Source organism: Bufo bufo, chromosome 7, assembly GCF_905171765.1.
Source record: "Bufo bufo chromosome 7, aBufBuf1.1, whole genome shotgun sequence".
Taxonomy (NCBI): domain Eukaryota; kingdom Metazoa; phylum Chordata; class Amphibia; order Anura; family Bufonidae; genus Bufo; species Bufo bufo.
In genome coordinates this window covers 216,166,099-216,189,975 of record NC_053395.1, presented here as the reverse complement: position 1 = coordinate 216,189,975, position 23,877 = coordinate 216,166,099, and the positions used below count along the sequence as shown (strand labels likewise).

Genomic DNA, 23,877 nt, shown 5'->3' with positions numbered 1-23,877 from the left:
GTGAATGGAGAAGATAAAGAAAGAGAACATCTACATCAGAGGAGACGTCACTGGATGTAAGAGGTATGTGGCGCTGTATTAGGGCTCATTCAGACGGCAAAATTGCGGAACGTTGCGGACCCATTCATTTCAGTGGGGCCGCAAAAGATGTGGACAACACACCATGTGCTATCCGCATCCGTGGTTCCGTTCCAACGGCTCAGCGGAAAGGATAGAGCATGTCCTATTCTCGCCCGCAATTGTGGACAAGAATAGGCATTTTCTATTATGGTTGCGGCCATGTGCGGTCTGCAAATTGCGGAACACACACGGCCGGTATCCATGTTTTGTGGATCCACAAGACACTACGGCTGTCTGACGGAGCCCTTACGCTGTATGTTTTGTAGCGCTGTATGTAATGTTTTCCAAGTATGTCTTTAACAAAAGGGCTGGAGGGAAGGGGTTAGGCTATGAAATGGCGCCATTACAGACTTCGCCTCAGGCAGCAGAAAATCTAGGTGCCCCCCTGCAGGGGAAGGTGTCTCTGATCTGGGGTCAGTAAAAGGGCTGGTCTGAGGCACTGGTGTAGCTAGAAATGACTGGGCCCCACAGCAAATTTTTGAATGGGGCCCCCCTCACCCAGTAATTTTTTCGCAACCCCTTCCTTTCATGCCGCCCCCCTTCCTGTGGCTAGTAAAGATCGCTCTCTCAGACCAGGCCCGGCAGCTGCTCCATCTGTCTATACTGTCACTGTATATAATTTCATTGTGTAATACTGTTGAGGGGGCCCTGACAAAATCTTTTAATCCTCCTACTCCTGGATGGGCCCCTTCTGGGTCAGGGCCCCAAAGCAGCCGGTTCCCCTGCTTCCCCTATAGCTACGTCCCTGGTCTGAGGTCTGTATACAGCGGGTTCTTGGTCTAGGGTCTGTATATAGGGAGGTCCTGGGTTGGGGCCCATATCAAGGGTTACACTGGGGTCTGTGTAAAGTGGGGTCTGGTCTGGGGTCTGTATACAGGGAGGTTCTTGGTCTAGGGTCTGTATACAGGGAGGTTCTGGGCTGGGGCCCATATCAAGAGTTACACTGGGGTCTGTGTAAAGTGGGGTCTGGTCTGGGGTCTGTATACAGCATGTTCTTGGTCTAGGGTCTGTATACAGGGAGGTTCTGGGCTGTGGTCCATATCAAGGGTTACACTGGGGTCTGTGTAAAGTGGGGTCTGGTCTGGGGTCTGTATACAGGGAGGTTCTGGGCTGGGGCCCATATCAAGGGTTACACTGGGGTCTGTGTAAAGTGGGGTCTGGTCTGGGGTCTGTATACAGGGAGGTTCTGGGCTGTGGTCCATATCAAGGGTTACACTGGGGTCTGTGTAAAGTGGGGTCTGGTCTGGGGTCTGTATACAGCATGTTCTTGGTCTAGGGTCTGTATACAGGGAGGTTCTGGGCTGTGGTCCATATCAAGGGTTACACTGGGGTCTGTGTAAAGTGGGGTCTGGTCTGGGGTCTGTATACAGGGAGGTTCTGGGCTGGGGCCCATATCAAGGGTTACACTGGGGTCTGTGTAAAGTGGGGTCTGGTCTGGGGTCTGTATACAGGGAGGTTCTGGGCTGGGGCCCATATCAAGGGTTACACTGGGGTCTGTGTAAAGTGGGGTCTGGTCTGGGGTCTGTATACAGGGAGGTTCTGGGCTGGGGCCCATATCAAGGGTTACACTGGGGTCTGTGTAAAGTGGGGTCTGGTCTGGGGTCTGTATACAGGGAGGTTCTGGGCTGTGGTCCATATCAAGGGTTACACTGGGGTCTGTGTAAAGTGGGGTCTGGTCTGGGGTCTGTATACAGGGAGGTTCTGGGCTGGGGCCCATATCAAGGGTTACACTGGGGTCTGTGTAAAGTGGGGTCTGGTCTGGGGTCTGTATACAGGGAGGTTCTGGGCTGTGGTCCATATCAAGGGTTACACTGGGGTCTGTGTAAAGTGGGGTCTGGTCTGGGGTCTGTATACAGGGAGGTTCTGGGCTGGGGCCCATATCAAGGGTTACACTGGGGTCTGTATAAAGTGGGGTCTGGTCTGGGGTCTGTATACAGGGAGGTTCTGGGCTGGGGCCCGTATAAATGGTTACACTGGGGTCTGTGTAAAGTGGGGTCTGGTCTGGGGTCTGTATACAGTAGGTTCTTGGTCTAGGGTCTGTATACAGGGAGGTTCTGGGCTGGGGCCCATGTCAAGGGTTACACTGGGGTCTGTGTAAAGTGGGGTCTGGTCTGGGGTCTGTATACAGGGAGGTTCTGGGCTGGGGCCCATATCAAGGGTTACACTGGGGTCTGTGTAAAGTGGGGTCTGGTCTGGGGTCTGTATACAGGGAGGTTCTGGGCTGTGGTCCATGTCAAGGGTTACACTGGGGTCTGTGTAAAGTGGGGTCTGGTCTGGGGTCTGTATACAGGGAGGTTCTGGGCTGGGGCCCATATCAAGGGTTACACTGGGGTCTGTGTAAAGTGGGGTCTGGTCTGGGGTCTGTATACAGGGAGGTTCTGGTCTGTGGTCCATATCAAGGGTTACACTGGGGTCTGTGTAAAGTGGGGTCTGGTCTGGGGTCTGTATACAGGGAGGTTCTGGGCTGGGGCCCATATCAAGGGTTACACTGGGGTCTGTGTAAAGTGGGGTCTGGTCTGGGGTCTGTATACAGGGAGGTTCTGGGCTGTGGTCCATATCAAGGGTTACACTGGGGTCTGTGTAAAGTGGCGTCTGGTCTGGGGTCTGTATACAGGGAGGTTCTGGACTGTGGTCCATATCAAGGGTTACACTGGGGTCTGTGTAAAGTGGGGTCTGTATACAGGGAGGTTCTGGGCTGGGGCCCATATCAAGGGTTACACTGGGGTCTGTATAAAGTGGGGTCTGGTGTCTGTATACAGGGAGGTTCTGGGCTGGTGCCCGTATAGATGGTTACACTGGGGTCTGTATAAAGTGGGGTCTGCTGTATAAAGGGACAGTCTGAGATCTGCATTTCTATTTAGATATCTGTATGAATTCTGGGGAGTGCTAAAGGGGGCCATATGTGACATTTGGGATACAAATGCTGTAGGTTAAGGGCGTGTCCTATAGAAATGGGGGGGGGGGGGCTGTTTTGTTTTCATTTTCAGAATTTCCTAGATGTCCCTTTCTAAAAGTGTGAGTAGTCCATGTTTTTTTATGAAGGCTGCAAGTAAGGAATCCAGAGCTACCTTAGGCCTCATGCACACGACCGTATGTATTTTGCGGATCCGCAAAAAATACGGATGACGTCCGTGTGCATTTCGTATTTGGCTGAATAGAACAGCTGGCCCCTGATAGAACAGTCCTATCCTTGTCCGTAATGCGGACAATAATAGGACATCTTCTATTTTTTTAAATCAATGGTTTCGTATACGGTCCGCAGAAAAAAACGAACGGACACGTAAAGAAAATATGTTTGTGTGCATGAGGCCTTATGACTACAAGATGTGTCCAAGGTTTTAGACATCTTGTGTGTGATTTATGGTATGAATACGTTATACCTTTACAGTATATGCTCATGGGTATACCAAATATATGGGGCTAAAAATATGAACAGACGGCTGTTAGGACATACTGTATACTCCACAGTGACGCCAACACCGGGAGATGACCAGCAGGGGGCTCCCTATTCTTCATCTATTCTCTGCTTGCTAACAGCTTAGGCAGGGAGCTGATTCTCCTTAAAGAGACCAGCCCTGTCTGGAAATTTACTGGAAGTACTCCCTGGTATGGGGACTTATTGGCAATGCTCAATGGCGGGGATGCCCAACCTGCAACCCTCCAGCTGTTGCAAAACTACAACTCAGGGCCGGTTCCAGGTTTATGTGGGCCCTTGGGCGATAAATCTCAGTAGGCCCCCTTGTGGCATTTGTCAAATGTCATTACGGCATCGGAGAGTGTTAAAAAGCTCAGATGCGCCTTCCCCCAGCGGAGATCAGGGAAAGCACCCTGTTCTAAAAATGAGCCGCAGCCTGTAGTATGCTTCCAGGCTCATTATTAGTAGATCCCAGTTTAGGCCACTAGGTGGCAGCACTAAACTGTGATATAGTGATTTCTATATAGAATAATTGCAATCTGATGAAAAGTAATTTAAAAAAAGTTAATATATATTTTTTTTACTATTAAAAAAACTTAAAACGTTAAATCACCCCACTTTCCCCAAAAATGAACAAAAAAAGAATAAAATTATGTGCATCGTCGCATGCGGAAACACCCATACTATTAAAATTAAAAAAAGTTAGCCCATATGGTAAAGATGTAACAGAAAAAAATTTAAAAAAACGGCTGATTTGCTGTTTTTTCATTACTTTATCTCCCAAGAAAATTGAATAAAAAGTGATCAAGTCATACACACCCCAAAATGGTATTGTCAAAAAAAGACAGATTTCCCTCAAATGAGCCCCCACACATCTCCGTAGACATAACAAAAAAAAAAAGTTATGGGGGTCACTGGGGAGCAGGGGTTCTGTTAGGGTTGCCACCTTTACCAACAAAAAATAATAGCTACACAAATTAAAAAGGTTGGCGTGTCTATTTAGCCTCTATTTTTGAAATGATTATGCTGGGATTCAAACTCACAGCCTGCTACATTAAAGTCAAGAACCTTAACCACTGAGCTATAGAGCTTCATGTTAACCTGCTGTCCATATATTATGTCTATAAACCTCAGTAGTAGTTTCCCCACATATTATATATATATTGTAATTACACATTTATTTTGTTCCATACATTTTAAAAATTATACTGCTGTATAGGAATACCTAATACATGAGAAACTACTATGAGGTTTTTCTGGCACAGTTTAGCATTGAGCTCCATAGCTCAGTTGTTAAGATTCTTACCTAGAATGTAGAAGGTTGTGAGTTCAAATCCTGGCAGAAATGTTTTTGAAATAGAGGCTAAATTAGACTTAAATAACCTGGTTGTCCCCAAGCATACTGATAATGCTTGGGGATACCCCCTTTATGTTCATACCACTGACTCCATATATGGACACAGCCATATATAGAGTCAGAGCAGGGACTCCTAAGCCGGGAACTAGAGTCCTGAGTTCTGACTGTTCAGTAACACATGCCTGGGCAGCCTACAGCATGTATGCTCAACCTGTGGCCCTCCAGATGTTGCAAAACTACAACTCCTAGCATGCCCTGATAGCTGTAGGCTGTGCAGGCATGTTGGGAGTTGTAGTTTTGCAACAGCTGGAGGGCGGCAGGTTGAGCATCTCTGCTTTATGGAAAACGAATATGCATAGAGATATCTTGCTAGGAACAGAACCATCTTTTCATATTAGTTACATCCAGAAATTGCAAACTCATCCCAGTCATGGGCAGCTTCCACAGCTGCATGGTTTGTTACAGGGAGATTTCTGGAAGAAATAGAAACAGCACCTCCCCTGTCTAGTATTGCAGCTCAGCCCTGTTTTTCCAGGTCTTGCACTTAGAGGTGAATATGTTCATCCTGTCTCTGCGCCGGATGATTACAGAACATATAATATACAGACATTATTACACTCACCTCCAGCAGGGTACTTTTGGTGATATAACGCATACACTCTCTCATGGGCGTCCAGCAGAACCTGCAGGGACTGTGAGTCAATAACATCGGCAGGAACATCAAATGTTATCCAGTTGTCGACCAAATTTCTGAATGAACGGAATGCAAGTTCAGCATATTCTGCATAGGCATCAACAGCGCTGGTGCCAGTCTGGGTGCCAACTGCAGCAAGCCTATTGAGGTTGCCGCCATGTAAGATCACAATTGGTTTAATGCTGGCTTTGTTCAGGTCCTGGAGAAGGGTCCTGTAACACTGTAGTTGTCCCTCATCCCTTTCCAGGGGGTTCTCCTTTAAGTCTAGCTGTACCTTGTAATGGGTGATACCATACTTCTGAAGGGTCTGGATCTGATCTCTCATGTGATTAAGAACCTCATCGCTACACCCATGTACCTTACGTGACCCATCTTCATGACCCCATAGGGGTCCACCAATGGTCATGAAGTTCTTCTCTGTGGGGTTGAAGGTGCCCTGACATAGTGAGGGTATGAGGACAAGCAGTGCCCATGTCCACGCTGCTCCCATTGTCACAGAGCTATACACAGCATACACAAGTCATGACTTTTATACTGTGGCCGGGGCTGTAAAACACAAGTATCTCCTGCAGATTAGACAACAGCAGAGAACTATGGACAGGAGCGTTAATTTATGACACGTTGGGTGGAATGGCCACTTTGGGTTCACTGTAAATTATTAGCAGGTTCTTGTAGGCTCCGAGCTGGGAAATATAATCGCTGGAAGTAGATGCATTCGTGCATTACTACTCCTCTACACACACACAGCTTATATTCAGGGTATGTTCAGATGTAGGATTGTGGGTGCAGGTTTCAATGCCAAAAAACAGGCTGAGCCTGTGCTGAAACCGCCTCCCATTGTTTTCATTAGGAGGCCACTCAGCAGTTCATATGGCCGAGGATTTTCACTGTGCGGTTTTTCCAGACCGTTCCAATTATGTACAGGTCCATTTTTGGCTTGGTCACCATGTGGACCCCTCACAAAGCAGCAGCCTGCTAAACCTAGAGGGGTCCGCATGAAAACATAATAATGATAGTTCATACAACCATCTGTTCCCATTCATTTGCCCCATGTAAACATGCTGTTCATTTTGGCACAATATAATAAATGATAGCCAATCGAAACATTATAAAAAACGGCACATCACATGCCAAAAACCCAGATGGATGTATAATAAATCTGGATGTAGTCTGATCCTGCAGTTACGTGTTATGGAACAACTCTCCTTCAACACACGACGGGGGTCATTTATCAAGCTCGTCTGTTTATGGCCATAAAATTAGACCAGCGCATTTCATTCGTCTTCCTTTCTTTTGCCAAGGATTTATTAAGAAGTTGATGAATTAGACTTGCAGATTTTTTTATTAGTCTGATCTCTGGTAGTTGTTTTCCAGTAGGACAGGTTAATATTCACTTACATAGTAACATAGTTTATAAGGCCAAAAAAAGACATCTGTCCATCCAGTTCGGCCTGTTATCCTGCAAGTTAATCCAGAGGAAGGCAAAAAAAAAAAAAAACTGAGGTTGAAGCTAATTTTTCCCACTTAAGGGGGAAAAAAATTGCTTCCCGACTCCATCAAGGCATCAGAATAACTCCCTGGATTAATGACCCCTCTCTAGTAGCTATAGCCTGTAATATTATTACACTCCAGAAATACATCCAGGCCCCTCTTGAATTCCTTTATTGTACTCACCGTCACCACCTCCTCAGGCAGAGAGCTCCATAGTCTCACTGCTCTTACCGTAAAGAATCCTTTTCTATGTTTGTGTACAAACCTTCTTTCCTCCAGACGCAGTCACAGTCCTGGGGATAAATAGATGGGAGAGATCTCTGTACTGACCCCTGATATATTTATACATAGTAATTAGATCTCCCCTCAGTCGTCTATTTTCTAAAGTGAATAACCCTAATTTTGATAATCTTTCAGAGTACTGTAGTCCCCCCCATTCCAGTTATTACTTTAGTTGCCCTCCTCTGAACCCTCTCCAGCTCTGCTATGTCTGTCTTGTTCACAGGAGCCCAGAACTGTATACAGTACTCCATGTGTGGCCTGACTAGGTATGTGTAAAGTGGTAGGACTATGTTCTTATCACTATGCACCTTTTGATGCAACCCATTATCTTATTGGCCTTGGCAGCAGCTGCCTGACACTAATTTCTACAGCTTAGTTTGCAGTTTATTAAAATTCCTAGCTCTTTTTCCAGGTCAGTGTTAAACCATTTAGTATGTACGGGTGACTTGCATTATTCCTTCCCATGTGCATAACTTTACATTTATCAGTGTTAAACCTCATCTGCCACTTATCTGCCCAAGCCTCCAATCTATCCAGATCCATCTGTAGCAGTATACTGTCCTCTGTAGTATATGTACAGCATACTGTCCTCTGTAGTATATGTACAGTATACTGTCCTCTGTAGTATATATGTAAAGTATACTGTCCTCTACTGTGTTAATTACTTTACACAGTTTAGTGTCATCTGCAAAAATTAATATTTTACTGTGCAAGCCTTCTACAAGATCATTAATAAATATATTGAAGAGAATAGGGCCCAATACTGACCCCTGAGGTACCCCACTAGTGACAGTGACCCAATCTGAGTATGTACCGCTAATAACCACCCTCTGTTTTCTATCGTTGAGCCAGTTACTTACCCACTTACAGATGTTTTCTCCCAGTCCGAGCATTCTCATTTTATATACTAACCTTTTATGAGGTACAGTGTCAAATGCTTTGGAGAAGTCCAGATATACGACATCCATTGATTCGCCGCTGTCAAGTCTAGAACTTACTTCCTCATAGAAACTGATTAAATGAGTTTGACATGACGTTATTTGCTTATTTTCATTCACGTACTCCAAGATAGCATCTCTTAGAAAACCTTCAAACAGTTTACCCACGATAGATGATAAACTTACCGGCCTATAGTTTCCAGGCTCTGTTTTTGGCCCCTTTTTGAATATTGGCACCACATTTGCACTCCCTGTCAGTATAGAGTCCTTAAATATCACAAATAAGGGTCTGGCTATGACATTACTTAATTCTCTTAGGATACGGGGGTGTATGCCATCTGGTCCTGACAATTTGTCTATTTTAATCTTTTTAAGACGCCGCTGTACTTCTTCCTGGGTCAGACAGGACACTTTTATTAAATTAATGGGGAATTTACTTTTACATTTTATCTGACAGTTTCTTTTCCTTAGTGAATACAGTGGAGAAAAAAATATTTAATAGCTTTGCTTTCTCCTCATCGCTCTCTGTAAAGGGCTGACACCTTCAGATTTATACTTTTTACCATTTATATAGACTGGTCTAATTTATTTGCTTGAGTCACATGTCCCACAAACTAACTTTTAATGCTAAAAAGTTGCACTTCACCACCAAAAACAGACGAAGAAAAGTACGCCTGTCCTCGGGTGGAGTAGGAATTAGGCCTCTTTCACACTTGCGTTGTCCGGATCCGGCGTGTACTCCACTTGCCGGAATTACACTCCGGATCCGGAAAAACGCAAGTGTACTGAAAGCATTTGAAGACGGAACCGTCTTCCAAATGCTTTCAGTGTTACTATGGCACCCAGGACGCTATTAAAGTCCTGGTTGCCATAGTAGGAGCGGGGGAGCAGTATACTTACAGTCCGTGCGGCTCCCCGGGCGCTCCAGAGTGACGTCAGAGCGCCCCATGCGCATGGATGACGTGATCCATGTGATCACATGATCCATGCGCTTGGGGCGCCCTGACGTCATTCTGGAGTGCCCGGGGAGCCGCACGGACGGTAAGTACACTGCTCCCCCGCTCCCCGCTACACTTTACCATGGCTGCCAGGACTTTAGCGTCCCGGCAGCCATGGTAACCACTCTGAAAAAGCTAAATGTCGGATGCGGCAATGCGCCGAAACGACGTTTAGCTTAAGGCCGGATCCGGATCAATGCCTTTCAATGGGCATTAATTCCGGATCCGGCCTTGCGGCAAGTGTTCCGGATTTTTGGCCGGAGCAAAAAGCGCAGCATGCTGCGGTATTTTCTCCGGCCAAAAAACATTCCGTTCCGGAACTGAAGACATCCTGATGCATCCTGAACGGATTTCTCTCCATTCAGAATGCATTAGGATAATCCTGATCAGGATTCTTCCGGCATAGAGCCCCGACGACGGAACTCTATGCCGGAAGACAAGAACGCAAGTGTGAAAGAGCCCTTAGACTGCTTTGGCACCAAAAAAGGTGCAGCTACATAAATAGGTCAGAAAAAAGTCGCAAAACAAGCATGCATGTGTGGAATAATAGCTTGTAGGAAACCTACTGAAAGTTTATGGGCATCTTGAATGGTTTGTAACAAATTCCCATCTGACGGCCACCTGCGGAACTCCAGAGCAAGACGTCTCCAAGAGCCACCATTAAGAAACAGTCATGGTGGATGCAGTATCAATGTGGGTAAGAACTTGTCGTTTTTAGTATTGGGATAAAGTGCTCTGATTATAAAGTTGCTCCAACCCCTGTAACAGATTCTCCCCCCCTTTTTGATAACCTAAAAACAGTATCAGGAGAATCAGATGTTTTGTTCATCATGCTACGAGCTGATGGAAACTCTGTGCTGGATCAATGACGTATCTTGATCACAGATTAATCCTCGGGTGTATGAACAGCGCTGCCTTTTGGGGTTTCACAGATGCAATGGGAATTGCTGGGCAATATTCAAACATTAGTGTTTGGGCAGTGGTTTTGAGCCAAAACCAGGTGCGGCTCTAAACACAGAGCAGGTGCAGATCTTTCCCTTATATCTTATGTCTGTGGAGGCTCCAGTCCTGGTTATGGCTCACAATCACTGACCAAAACACTGACGTGTGAATGAGGCTTAAGGCCGGCCCTGCCTGTTCTGCGAACCACAAATTGCGGTCCGCAACGCACAGGCACTGACCATGCGTCCAACCCCTGCAATTACACTACCATGTTCACAAACAACAGCTAGGACACACATTTTTTTCTTTTTGCCTTTTACATTTTTCTTCAAGAAAATGCACAGGGAACTTAAAATTAGCAGTGAAGTGAATAGGTTTGTCATATTTATGCTACGTTAGTAACGCTGATGTGTTACTGCAACATAAGCCTGCCCCCTTATAGCTATGTCATTGGGAGATGCAATATATAATATATACTAAGCGGAAATAAGAGACCAGCGCTGTGTACTATTAAAACTGATGTATTTTGACAAATCTACAGCACTTACTGTAAGCAGTATATAATGACCTTGCACATCATACACAGGATAACTTTCCAATAAAAATCTGACAACGCTACAGAATAAAAGGAAAAATAATTCTCACCTTAAAGGGGTTGTGCAATGCAAGGATATTGATGACCTACCCTCAGACCGACTCCAGGCACCTCCTCATAGGTCATCAAAAATTTTTGCACTGCACAACCCCTTTAAAGGCGCAGCATAAAATTACTACTTTACAGAGTTAGGGCTCATTCAGACGGCCGTATGCTATCCGCAAAAATGCGGATCCGTTTTTTTTGCGGATTAGATGCTGACCCATTCACTTCTATGGGGCCCTTTTCTATTCCACGGTTCCCCAAAACAAATGAAACGTGTCCTATACTTGTCCGTGAAAATCAGGACATGGCCCCATTGAAGTTTATGGGTCCGCAAAAATACTGAATGCTTTCCTTTTTTTACGGACATGCTGAACTGTCTGAAAAAAACGGATCCGCATTTTTGCGGACAGCATATGGTCGTCTGAATGAGGCCTTAAACGAACAAAATTAAAAGGAAAGTCAAATGCAGATGAATCAGTTCACCATGGAGACATTTAAAGGTATCTTCTTGGTTTTTACATATATAGAATGTATGATTCTCTGCTGCACCCCAAAAAAACAAAAAATCACGGCTGCCTTTGTTCTGCACACCGGAGGCATTCGTGAGGGTAGGACCCCCATGGATCTATCCAATGGACAGATTATCAATGTTTAATCCCAGAGACGGCTTTAACATGTTTCCAACAGGAGTAAAATTGACATTAGATTCACAGCAGGGAATAAAAAGCTCTAGAAATGACAGTAAACTCTTCTTAATCCCCCCCCCCCCCTCCCCGGTTTTCTAAAATATAGAAATTTCTCCTTCAAATCGGAGAAAACCCGGGACCCTCGCCGCACTCATACCCAAAACTGAAATGACAGAGTCATGAAATATGAAAACTCTATATACAATATTCCTTCCAAGCTTTGGCCACCAATGAAATGCAGACAAGGTATAAAAGTCTCCTTAGACCCTGGTAAAATGGGTAATGTCCATTCCAAATAGGAAATCCTCAAAGTCTCAAATGTTAAAAAGTCTGATGATAAAAGTTCCAGAAGTCCTTAGACAGAAAGTCCCTGGATTATTAGTAGTCCTCCAGTATGTAGTTGGGGTTCACAACCAAGAAAGGGTCCTCATCCTTGGCGGCGTCTTCCTCTCCTGAGACCCTCAGGCTGGTCTGTGACAATTCGATCAAGATTTGATCCTGAAAAGCAAGAAGAAGAGAAAATGTAAAAATCGCTTTTATTAAAAGTCTGAATTTTTTCAAAGGGGTTGTCTATGACACCGTATAAACCATGTGATTATTAAGTGCCATCAAGGAACCAACCCCAAAAAATTGCTAAACTGGAGACTAAAAGCTTTCTGCACCAATGCACTGGCTGACTGGGTCCATATGTCACCGTCCTGACAACATATATGGCTGCAACATATAGACGCCTAACACAGGGGTTGTCATGCAACTTTACCCAGATTTCTAAACTGCAAATCTGACTAGTTAAACTATGATACAAGAGAAGGGGCTGCATGATGCATAACCAGGCAGACTCCCTGTACAGCAGTGTCCAATGGCAGTCATATTGCTTGTCACCCAGCTTTCCCAGGCACAGATCCAGCTGAAATAGTACAGAAGTTCAGTAACTTTGTGCCCCATGACAAGAGTCAGATCTTCTTTTTGAGCTCATTAAGGAGTTGTATCGGTCCAAGTAAATTATAAAATCGGAGCTACTCACATAATGGACGAGCCTATGAATGACTTTCTCAATGATTTGCTTGCGGTTAACGAGTTCTTCTTCAGAGTCAATTTCTGATTCAATCTCCTTCAGGTACCAGTTAATGAGTTCACTTTTCTTCTGGGTAGATTCATCCTCATCTGTATAGAGAAGTAAATTAACTCCTGAGCGCTCCAGTAGTCGGCTGGATGCACATTAGAGCAGGGATCAGCAGCCTCCGGCGCTCCAGCTGTTCTGAGACTACAACTCTCAGGATCCTCCTTTCACTTCTATGGGAGTTACAAGAACAGCCGAGTAGGTGTGCATGCTGGGAGTTGTAGTTTCACGGTAGCTGGAGCGACGAAGGTCGCCGATCCCTGCATTAGAGGAAGGGTGGGGGAAACTGACCTTCCATCTTCCTCAGCTGCAGAACCAGCAGGTTGGAGATCCGCTTGTATTCTGTAAAGCTGAGACGCAGGGAAGGTTTAGGCTCCGTCTCCTTGGGTTCGCTTTCTGCGTGGCCATTTATTCCATTCACGTGGCCGTTAGGTATTCCGGCATCACCTGAAGACACAAAAGCCATTTAGTAGAGGGCAGACCTAAAGTCAACACTTGCACAAAACAAGGAGCAAAGATCTCACCGTTCACGGCTTCTTGAGGTTCCTCCTCCATTTCTTCGTCCTGATCCAAGTTCACATCTGGAGTCTCGACCCGGATGATAGACTTGTTCAATAACCGGAAAGCTTCTTTTACGTGTTTTGGATGTACCTGAGGTGAAAGGATATCCAGACATGCATGATACCTTCAGTTACACAGTGGGTGGTGATGGTGTGCTATAATTATTATGGAAGGGCTATCTAAAGTGTACCTGTCGTCTCAGGCAGTGTGTACATGAGGAAGAACACTACAGCTGGACATTATAGCACATGAAAGCCTTCCGTTTTCCTGACTACGTCTGCCAGCTACTCTACGGACCACTTTCTAAGGAAATGCCAAGGAGTCTGATCTCCCCCATTCTGCTCTTCTATCACACAGACCTCAAGGGAGCAATTCTGATAACAGATCATTATGGATTAGTTTCACCTTAAAGGGTATGGACACCTTCAGGATATTTTTTGTGATTGCATTTCACTTATTTGGGGCGAAAAATCATTTTTTGAATTGGCCTTTATTAAAAATGTGGTTTTAAAAAAATCGGATTGAAAATCAGTCTATTTGCAATCTGTCCCTTTCTATGAATCTTGTCATCTGACAGCTCACATGTAGCTCTTATCTCCTGGCCTCAAACACTCACAGCAAAAATCTTATCAAACTGATGAAAATATGGCATAAATAACTATTTATGAGGTCAAGAGATCAGAGATAAAAGCTAGACATGAGCCGTCAGATGAAGGGATTCAAAGAAAACAGAAAGCCAGCTTGCAAACAGACTGATTTTTAACCCTTGTATATCAGAAATGGCTATTGAAATAAAGATTTTTATGAGTAATATGCAATCATAACTAAGTGTCCCTCAAGGCATCTATAGCCTTTAATGCTGGTCCCATCAGGACAACCCCTGCTCACATGAGAGCAGACTTGATAATCACGTATTGCTGCTGCACCCGTTTAATGAATAAGCGACCATGTAACAGATGGCTGCATCAACAGCATGAGTGGAAGTCGCTCCTATGAGCTCTCTGTTCTGGTTAGCAGCATATCAAGTAGGGGACGACAATATAGAAAGGAATCATCTCTTGTTAGAATGTGAAGTGAATCCTCACCTCATCGCTGCAGTGCATCCTCGCCATTGCCTCAGACAGGCGGATCATGCTCTCCAGCTGTCGAACGGTAATCCTCCACGCAGATTTGGTGACACCGGATCCATCTCTCTGACGCAGACGTTTGTACTGTTCCACTATGAAATTCTCAGAATCTTTGGAAATCTTGTAAGAAAAAAAGAGAGAACCCGGTAAGCTAAAAGCAAGAATGAAAAAAACACAACAAATAAGTGCCAACTTATTATTTGAGAAACTTACTTTGGGCTGGAACTGGCGGGCAAAGAGCAGATATCTGCGGACTTCATCAAGGGTGTAGACTCTGTCGATAGACTCATCAATCCTAGCGTGGAGATCGACAATACGCCGAGCAATGGCGTAATCCGTCACCTGAAGAACAGCACGGAATTATACTTCAAAAAGTCAAGGTAGAGAGAAGTCGCCAAACTTTTGATGACCATATTGCTTACTAGGACGAACAGAAAGCGGTTGTCTCACCTCAGACATTGGTGACATATCGCTAGGATACGTCACCAATGTCACATAGGTGCGCACCCATCTCCAGGACAGGAACCCCGAAGGGAACTGAGGACAGCTGCGCATGTGCCCTCCATTCATTTCTATGGGATTTCAAAAAAAAGCTCAGGTATAGAGGTTGACTGAGCACTTGCACTGTGTGCACTCGTTCACCTTGGAGCCCAGAGGTGGGATCCGCGCACATGTGACATTGGTGGCATATCCTAGTGATATTTCACCAATATCTGAGGTGATAAAACCTCTTTAATTTTTGAATATAAAGAAACCTTCCATCAAAATGTGAATCCATTTTCTCACCATTTTTAAGATGTTTGCCCTTATTCATCCAAGAAGGTTTCTGTTCACTGAAAGCGAGCAGAGATCTTGAAAATTGTGAGAAACTGAAGTACAAGGGATTAGTTACCTCATTACATTCGTCAACCAGGATGAAGAAAAGGTCAAATCGGGACATGATCGGAGCAGATAGATTTACATTCTGCTTCAGGGACTTGGACCGGTCGTAACGACCGCCGACGGGATTTGCAGCCGCCAAGATGGATGTCCTTGCATTGAGTGTGGCCTGATGTAAATAGAAAAGAAATGATAGGTCAGAGCAGTAACTTACAGCAGGCATTAATGGATGTACGAGCCGAGGGTCAGGGCGTTTACCTTCACACCGGCTTTGGTGATGGAAATAGTTTGCTGTTCCATGGCTTCATGAATCGCAACTTGGTCCTTGAGGTCCATCTTGTCAAACTCATCAATACAACAGACACCCTGAAAGTATAAGTGAACAGATGAATCATAAAAAAAAGTTAGATATGTTTTCTGGTCCAGGGCTAGGCAAAGCTAGAAAACCAGGAAACGTAAATTACTCCCAGCTTTTCGGTGGCACGTAGCCAGAATCTATATGTACACTGTACAGTGCAATAATATTCAAAAGGGGAACTACAGTCAAATTGTTATAAATAAACCAGTATCGTTTGGGAACAGACAAAAGTGTCAGATTTTCAAACTACCAGAGGATGTCGGAATAATGGAATTTTACTACGTTTATTCTGAACTGGTTAGAAACTAGTAGAGAGAAGAAACAAATCGACAGCACTCACATTGTCGGCCAGCATCAACGCTCCGGCCTCTATCACAAACTCATGAGACTCCTCGTCCCTCACTACGGCCGCAGTCAGACCGGCAGCACTGGAGGCCTTCCCGCTGGTGTACACTGCCCGGGGACTGAACTCCTCAACATGCCTGGTGGAAATACAAACATCTACATTGAGTATTTTTTTTTAATGTTGCATAGGGTTATCAAAAGCCATTCCCTGTCAACTCAAAGACAGCTAAAAACGACCCCTGTCCAGATGCCAACCTCCCATCAATGGGACCCACGGTGCTGGAGATTTATCGAGTTGGACCATCTCACACATTGGTGGCATGTCCTAGCGATATGCCACCAATGTCAAATAGGTGCAGGTCCCACCAAAGTGAATGAGGGCTCACTGAGCAAGCACAGCCACCATCAATTCCCTTCTATGGGAGGGCCAAAGATAGCCAAACTACCCATTGTGTGTTATCCATTCACTTCTATGGCAGTTCTGAAAAAAAAATAATAATAATAAAAAAAAAAAATCGGGCTATTTCCTTAAGTCCCATAGAAGTGAACGGAAAGCGCTCAGTGCAAGCGCAGCCACCTCTCCATTCACCTCTACGGGAGTTTGTACCCATAGGGTATGTAGGGAGGCCGTGCTTGTGCGATGCTCCTCCTCGTTCAGTTTGGGGACCCCGTTCTAGAGATAGGTGCAGGGTCCAGATGTGGGACGCGCACCTACCTGACATTGGTGGCATATACTAGGGATATGCCACCAATGTGTGAGATACAATTACAGATCATTAACAGGCAAGGTCGTCAATGTCATTTTGGTATTACATACCGCAAGACCCATTACAAAACAGGCGGTTATCTGCAGCACATATTGACAGAACAAGGTCCGCATTTATTGCTATGCTGTATCCAGTAGTTTACCCCCTATAGATTACTGGTTTATTGCAGAGAGATTCTTGCTTTCGTAATCAGAATACCTGTAAACGTACACATCACTGCATACCTATCATCCATGATAACTGTGCGATAAACCATATTGGTTGTCAGAAGCTTTCCCAGTAAGTCAAGGATTAGCAGTGATTTCTGAAGGATACTCACTTGAGGAACTGACTTTTGGCTGTACTCGGATCTCCGACAACACACACATTAATGTCACCACGCAGCGATGTGCCCTCCATGGTGGTCTTGGGAACACCACCAAACAGCATAAGTAAGATGCCTCTCTTCACCTCGTCGTTGCCTACACCAGGGACGGATGAAATAGATAGGATTGAGATTTTATGCATGTAAGACCACCAATCCTCCAGAACACGCACTCTGAGGCACCCGCTCACCATGCACGGTGGGGAAGAGGCTGGTGCACAGGTTGTGGTACAGGTTTTTGTCTTGGCTCATTTCAAACACCTTCTCCCATTCCTTTGCAGACATCTGGTTCTTGATGCTCTCAGCAGTCATGTCTTCTTCATGAAGATCTTTGCCACCAAACTGAAACAAAAGGCAGATTTAGCCCTCGTTCTAAGACATATTAACATATCACTCCTCACCAGGACTTTCTAGTGGCACAATATGGATAATTTCAGTGGACTCCAATAAACTGCCAGTCAGGCAGCTGGCACGACTTCACACGTTAGATATTATAGCCCCTACAATAATAGTTACAGTATAGCATGTACAACATGACTGCATGGCGTAACTGATTTGTGCATTAGTTAGATCTTCCCTACACGTCAGGTAATACCCTATTTTCTATAACGCAAGTAGAATATGTCATCACTTTCTGATTTCTGATGGGGGGGGGGGTTCAACTGCAGGAATGTCCCCTGATCGCAAGCAAGAAGGGTCACACCACTGATTTTGCGTTTGTTCCTGCAGCGGTGCTACCAGCCACCTTCCCTCTGACACTACACCCCATCCTCCTGGCGTTTCTCACCCTGGGATTTGTAGGAGCAACATAGCAAGCAAGGTAAACAAGTCTGTAAGACAAATCTCTAACTCCGAGAGCGCGAAGACCACGGACCCCTTCAGCTTCGTATCCCTCAGTTCCACCCACCCGGGAACTGGTCTCAGCACGGACACCTGTGGGAAACACAACTGGTTAATTATAATACTGAAAGCAGCGCTGCAAATTTATCGTCCAACTGATCCGATTATCAGGAATGTGCAGGTCGATCGCTGCTGAAGCTTTTCTCATGCAACAAATGTAATACTTTAATAAAATGAGGATAACTTGTAATGAGATCACTAATATACTTTTTTTGTTTATTAGTTCTAGTGAATTATAAGAATGCAATATCTTAAAGGGGTTATCCAACCCCTATAATGACCCCTCCCCAATGCCGCTGCATCTCCCTGTCGCGTGGATCAAAACATCCGGCGACAGGGGGAGCAGCCATTAGCAGGCCGTGATGGGGACGAGCCTCCCTAGTTGTGGGCCGCGGCCTGCTATTGGTAACAGGTCACATCCGGGCTATTCCTGCTGTCATATGATAGATAGCTCATAAAATCACTTACCCGGAGTGGCAAGCTGAGAGACGTCAGGCACAACAATGAGACACCCTGTAAAATCACATCTGTCCCCAGCCTGACATGACTCAACCGCTTCTGCACGCAAAATTATTTCCACGCTGCGTGGGATACTGCCCCGCGGGAGCTCGGCCTGGGTTTCTTGGATGCGCACCTGCAAATACAAGATAAAACCAGGCTTAGGGCTCATGCACACGACCGTATGTATTATGCGGTCTGCAAAAACTGATCCACAAAGTATACGGAAGATGTCCGTGTGCATTCTGTATTTTATGGAACGGAACAGCTGGCCCCTAATAGAACAGTCCTATCCTTGTCCGTAATGCAGACAATAATAGGACATGTTCTATTTTTTTTTGCGTAATGGACATATGGAAACGGGATGCACCCGAAGTAACTTCTGTTTTTTTTCTTGCGGACCCATTGAAATAATTGGTTCCACATACGGTCTGCAAAAAAAAATTATGAACGGACACGGAAAGAAAATACGTTCGTGTGCATGAGCCCTTAGTCTGCTGTCATACGCCACAATATACCAATCTAGGTTGCAGCAGATAAACGATTATTTAAGGCCTATGTTTATAAAGGGATTGACCACTACTGCTGGGAACAACAAACAAGCGTTTAACTGTTACATTACCTTTTGGAAATCCACAAATCTGGACTTGTTGGTGTCCAGCATGAACCTCCTCCTGTTGGCGCACACGGGGTTCCTGCAGATACTGGGCTGTGTGTACTTGAACTGCTGCTCCACATCTCTGACCAGAGTCTGACAATCCAAACACAAGAAGGTGCCGCTGACCAGCTCCGGGTGCACAGGATGAGTGCGCACCACCTGACCGCTGATCCTCATCAGAGATCCAATGCGAGGAGTGGTCAGCTCTCTGATCCTGTCAACATCAGCAATTAGAAGACATTTTAGCATTACCGATGACCAGATTTTAGCTATGCAATCATACAGAATATTATATGAAACCATATGTATAGGGAAGGGCATATCGCTAGAATATGTATTAGCTTGCTAAACCTGGATGTCCACCCAGAGAGACCCCATGAAAAGGCACATTCTTAATAGGGGAAGGGGTTGCAGCAGTCTCTGGAGTGGTGCCCTTTAATTCTAGTGATCAATGGGGGTCCCAGTGCTTGGACCCCATCAATCAGCAATTGATGGCACATCCTAGCAACAGTCTATCATTTGCCAAGATGGGAGAACCCCTTTTACTCTCACCAGCTAAGTCTATTGGAACTGAGAACCAATGGCCAACGTAGCCGCTGTAGGCAATCCGTAAACTCTGGGCCAACATTAAATCAAGGGTTATTCCCATTTTATAAAGCTGCGGGATACTGCTAGGATATCCCATGTCTGACCTCTGGGACCACTACTTTATTTGAGAATGAACGCTGCAGCACTGTGTCCCCTGCTTTTAAGTTTTACCTGCACAAACGCACCCCAAACACCCGTAAACGAGCCGCAGCCCTACATCTCCTCCACTCTTAGGACTGTTATGGGTACCACCGGTCAGACCTTACCAAGATACACTGCAATAGGTCTAGTTGCAAGTATTACGTAACTGTCAAAAAGACCTGCATAAAGATCAATTTCTACTCTGGTGGCATTCACATTAAAGAAGGACAATCGGGGGGCGTCCATGTTACAGGCTGGGCTGCTCAAGGGCCCTACTTCTCCCTCTTGTGTTCCCCGATGACTAAAGCTTCTCACTTGTGTCTGGTCGGAAGGTCCTGGAACGCCAGATAGAACTCCTTGTTTTGTGGGACATTGCCGTGGTCCCTCGCAAAAGCCCGGATCGCTCTGCACAGATACGGGTAGACCCTGCAAAGGAGAAAATCAGGATGAGTGACTGGCCCACTGGGCACGTACTGGGGCGACAGATGCCCATCATCCTCGGTGGCCTCACCTGTAGAACTCCTCTTGGACGGTGGTGGCCAGCTGCTGGTTGAACTGTTCCAGGTCCTGGAAGCTGACAAGCAGCGTGTTCCTCTCAGGGCGGATCAGCTCCTCCGCGTCACTCTTATACTTCAGTTCTCCATCGGCATTTTGAAACCTGAAGTTTATAGAAGAAGAATCCAGTCAATGAGCTTTATAGACATGGCTGAGCTGAAGAGAACGTATTCAGTGATGGGACTGCACGGGGATTTGCAGAAAACTACGCACAGGCTGCAGAAACAACCCAGTTCATGTGTAGGTCACGTATTTTCAGTTGCAGACATTTCTGCGATGCTTCAGCAGCATTTGAACATAGCCTTATGTAGCCCTGAGGATTCCACACACAGCAGTACTACATACAGGGTGGAATTTATTATAGGACTTTGTAGTGTCCCCCAGCTGTCGTAGAGAAGGTCTCTGCCACTGCATGGCACCTCTCTACCCTACGGTACTCTGCTCCGATACCAGGTGGTTTGTTTTCCACTCTGGATATGGCGCCCCCTTAATACAGCGGGTAGCAGCGTAGTGAAGATCCTTTCGGACCAATCACTAGTCTGACTTCATGACACCAACTTGGCCTAGTTAGAAAAAAAATAAAAATGGGTAGCGTTGGGGCATCAACCACATCCATAGGCTCCAAGATGGAGGCAGTCACATGATCATTTCCTTGGGTCTTACTGGTACTTCTGCACTGGACCTGCACGACAGGTGGACATGTCCGGTGAACACACAGATAGACAGGACTCTGTCTACATCTGCACAAGTCGTAGCCAGAAACGGCCTGAGGAGGCAGTCATGTCACCGCCGCCATCTTTCAAAGGAGGATGCCCATGACTTTACTCCATTGATACCAGGCCTGTATGGAGCATACGGCTGCGCTTGGCATTTTGAGAACTGGCGCATCTCCAACCCCCATTTGACTAGTAAACGTGGCTGACACTCTTCCATACCCTTGCATCTTTGCATCTCCAGAATTTTCAGGGCACGGTATAAGATTTAACTGCAACCATTACTTAAAGGGGCATTCCTTTTATTGAATGCCGTGGCAGCGCTCTACAGTATGTCATGGCTTTCTGCTCAGTGAAGGTCCAAGATCTGGGACCCTCACTGATCCTGAAAATAAGGAGCGGCAGTTCTATAAACGCAGCCTCTTCGGTCTTGTCTTGCACACCGGCGCTCCCAGCCTCTTGGTACAACACCGCTGCATGCAAATCAGTGAACCATCGGGGGCGCCGCTGTGCAAGAACAGGCTGCGAAGGAGACACAGCGCTAATCACTACAGCTGCTTCCTCCTGACTATTGGGGGGGGGGGCCCAGATGTCGACGCCCCCCTTTCAGTGTTCAGACTCAGGCCTCATGCACACGACCGTATGTATTTTGCGGTCCGCAAAAAATACAGATGACGTCCGTGTGCATTACGTATTTTGCAGAACGGGACAGCCGGCCCCTGATAGAACAGTCCTATCCTTGCCCGTAATGCGGACAATAATAGGACATGTTCTATTTTTTTTGCGGAACGGACACGGAGGTAATAACTTCGGCTCATCGGAGTCAATACATTCTAATACTGTATGGAGTTCCTTCTCCGTACAGTATTAGAACAAAGTTTTATGCGAATTGACTTCGGATGAGATTCGCTCATCCCTAGCCAATTCCACAAAAATACATCCCTGTCCTATAACTGGTCGCAAAATTGAGGGACCTATCGAAGTCAAGCGGGCTGCAAAACATTTTAAGGACCGCAAAACGTACAGGTCCCCTGCAGGAGCCTAAGGTGGCGATCCCCGACCCCCATTCCACTCCGCAGGGAGACCCGGTGCTCCGGGAACACGAAGCAGACCGATAGCCGCGCAGATTGTGGTTCTGCGGGATCGGACCCAGGGGCGGGACAGATAGCAGGCGGCATTAACTCTTCCCTTCTGGAGAGATCTGTTAAAGGAAGAGTAGTCTCCGGAGCCGGACTGGTTGCTATGGGCAACAGCACCGCTTGATAAGTCTCTCTGGTCAGTACTGGGTGTACGACGGCCGCAGCGCGACCTCCGGGGATGAGGAGCAGACGACACCGCGGATTTATTACATGTCACAGGGTTAGTGAGAACATACAACATATAAAGCACACGGAACAGGTCAGGTGACCACACACAGCCAATCAAAGAGGGGCTTTAGGCTCCAGGGGGCCCTCAGTGGTCACTGCTGCCCCAGACACCATAATAACATGGGGCATTTATCACGTGATGGGCAGTTGCCCATAACAACCATATTTCACCTTCTATGCATTAGGAATGCTGCAGGAAGAAAGGTCGCTAGGGGCAAATGCACCTGTTTTATACATGGGCCCCCATGGACTAAGAGGGGCCCCACACAGAGAGCTGAGCGGCCATGAGGACGGGGTGGGGGATGGGGAGCCGGCCGGGGATACGGGACACTCACTCCTCCAAGAAGTCCTGGAACAGCTTCTGGCACTTCTCCGACACCTCGTCCTTCACCTGCTGGGCGGCCGCGGCGTTCACGTTCTGCTCGGATACGTCCATTCTGTGCGGATGAGACCGGAGGCGCCGCTACAATATGGGGGAAAAACGCTGGAGTTTCGCGCCAGTCTTCAGCCCCACGTGACCCGTTTCGCGCCAGTCACAGCCAATGGTAGGCGAAGGGTGGAGCAGGTTTTCGCGCCACTGAGGAAGGGGGCGGGTCTAGTGCGGCAGGGGCTGTTAACTCGTCTGTATAGAATCGCACTGATGTGTAGCCGGGAGAGCGCCAACTAGCGGCGGCGGCGGTGATATTACAAGTTCTGAGAATAAGATGTGATTAGAATCGTGGCCTGAACGCACGGTGTGAATAACATCGTGGAATTTCAGAAATATCTTAGGTTAAGCACATACTGTATACTTTGTATACAGGGAACCAATGGTGATCGAAGTTTGGCTTATTTGAATCATAGGGGTTCTAGGTCTTGCAGCCATAATGCTTTCCCATATACATTTTTGGTGTTTTTCTGCACTTCTGCATTTTCAGTCGCATTTTTTTTTTGCAATAAAAAACAGTTTCAGATGAAGCTGAAGGTAGGGGCGAATTTCATAATACAAAAACGGAGGACATCACACTGACAGTGGGGACCTACAATACAATACACATAATCACGTAGAACGACCCAATTTAATATCCCCCATAGCAGTTCCGGCCACAGTCAGATCCCCCATAGCAGTCCCGGCCACAGTCAGATCCCCCATAGCAGTCCCGGCCACAGTCAGATCCCCCATAGCAGTTCCATGAACAGTGAGATCCCAGATCATCTTTCCAGGCACAGTCATAGCCCCATAGCATTTCCAGGCACAGTCGTGGTCCCCATAGCATTTCCAGGCACAGTCGTGGTCCCCATAGCATTTCCAGGCACAGTCGTGGTCCCCATAGCATTTCCAGGCACAGTCGTGGTCCCCATAGCATTTCCAGGCACAGTCGTGGTCCCCATAG

General features: G+C 46.2%; 2 protein-coding genes across 2 annotated transcripts in view; both read right to left on the bottom strand.

The window, feature by feature from the left end:
• Positions 1-5,992, bottom strand: part of LCT (lactase) — a 129,303-nt gene extending 123,311 nt beyond the window's left edge. The window contains exon 1 of the mRNA XM_040441528.1: positions 5,515-5,992. Coding sequence (XP_040297462.1) covers positions 5,515-5,992 — 478 coding nt within the window. The remainder of the gene's footprint in view (positions 1-5,514) is intronic.
• Positions 5,993-11,396: 5,404 nt separating this feature from the next.
• MCM6 (minichromosome maintenance complex component 6) lies at positions 11,397-23,023 on the bottom strand. The gene is made up of 17 exons (XM_040440986.1): positions 22,840-23,023; positions 20,381-20,527; positions 20,185-20,295; positions 19,105-19,354; positions 18,453-18,618; positions 17,872-18,017; positions 17,276-17,426; positions 17,040-17,181; positions 15,949-16,090; positions 15,509-15,616; positions 15,264-15,419; positions 14,585-14,713; positions 14,330-14,491; positions 13,208-13,334; positions 12,975-13,130; positions 12,588-12,727; positions 11,397-12,061 (listed from the first exon to the last, which is right to left on the bottom strand). Exons 1-17 carry the CDS (start codon positions 22,938-22,940, stop codon positions 11,942-11,944), a joined length of 2,454 nt encoding a protein of 817 aa, XP_040296920.1. The 5' UTR covers positions 22,941-23,023; the 3' UTR covers positions 11,397-11,941.
• Between the last annotated feature and the right edge of the window lie 854 nt (positions 23,024-23,877).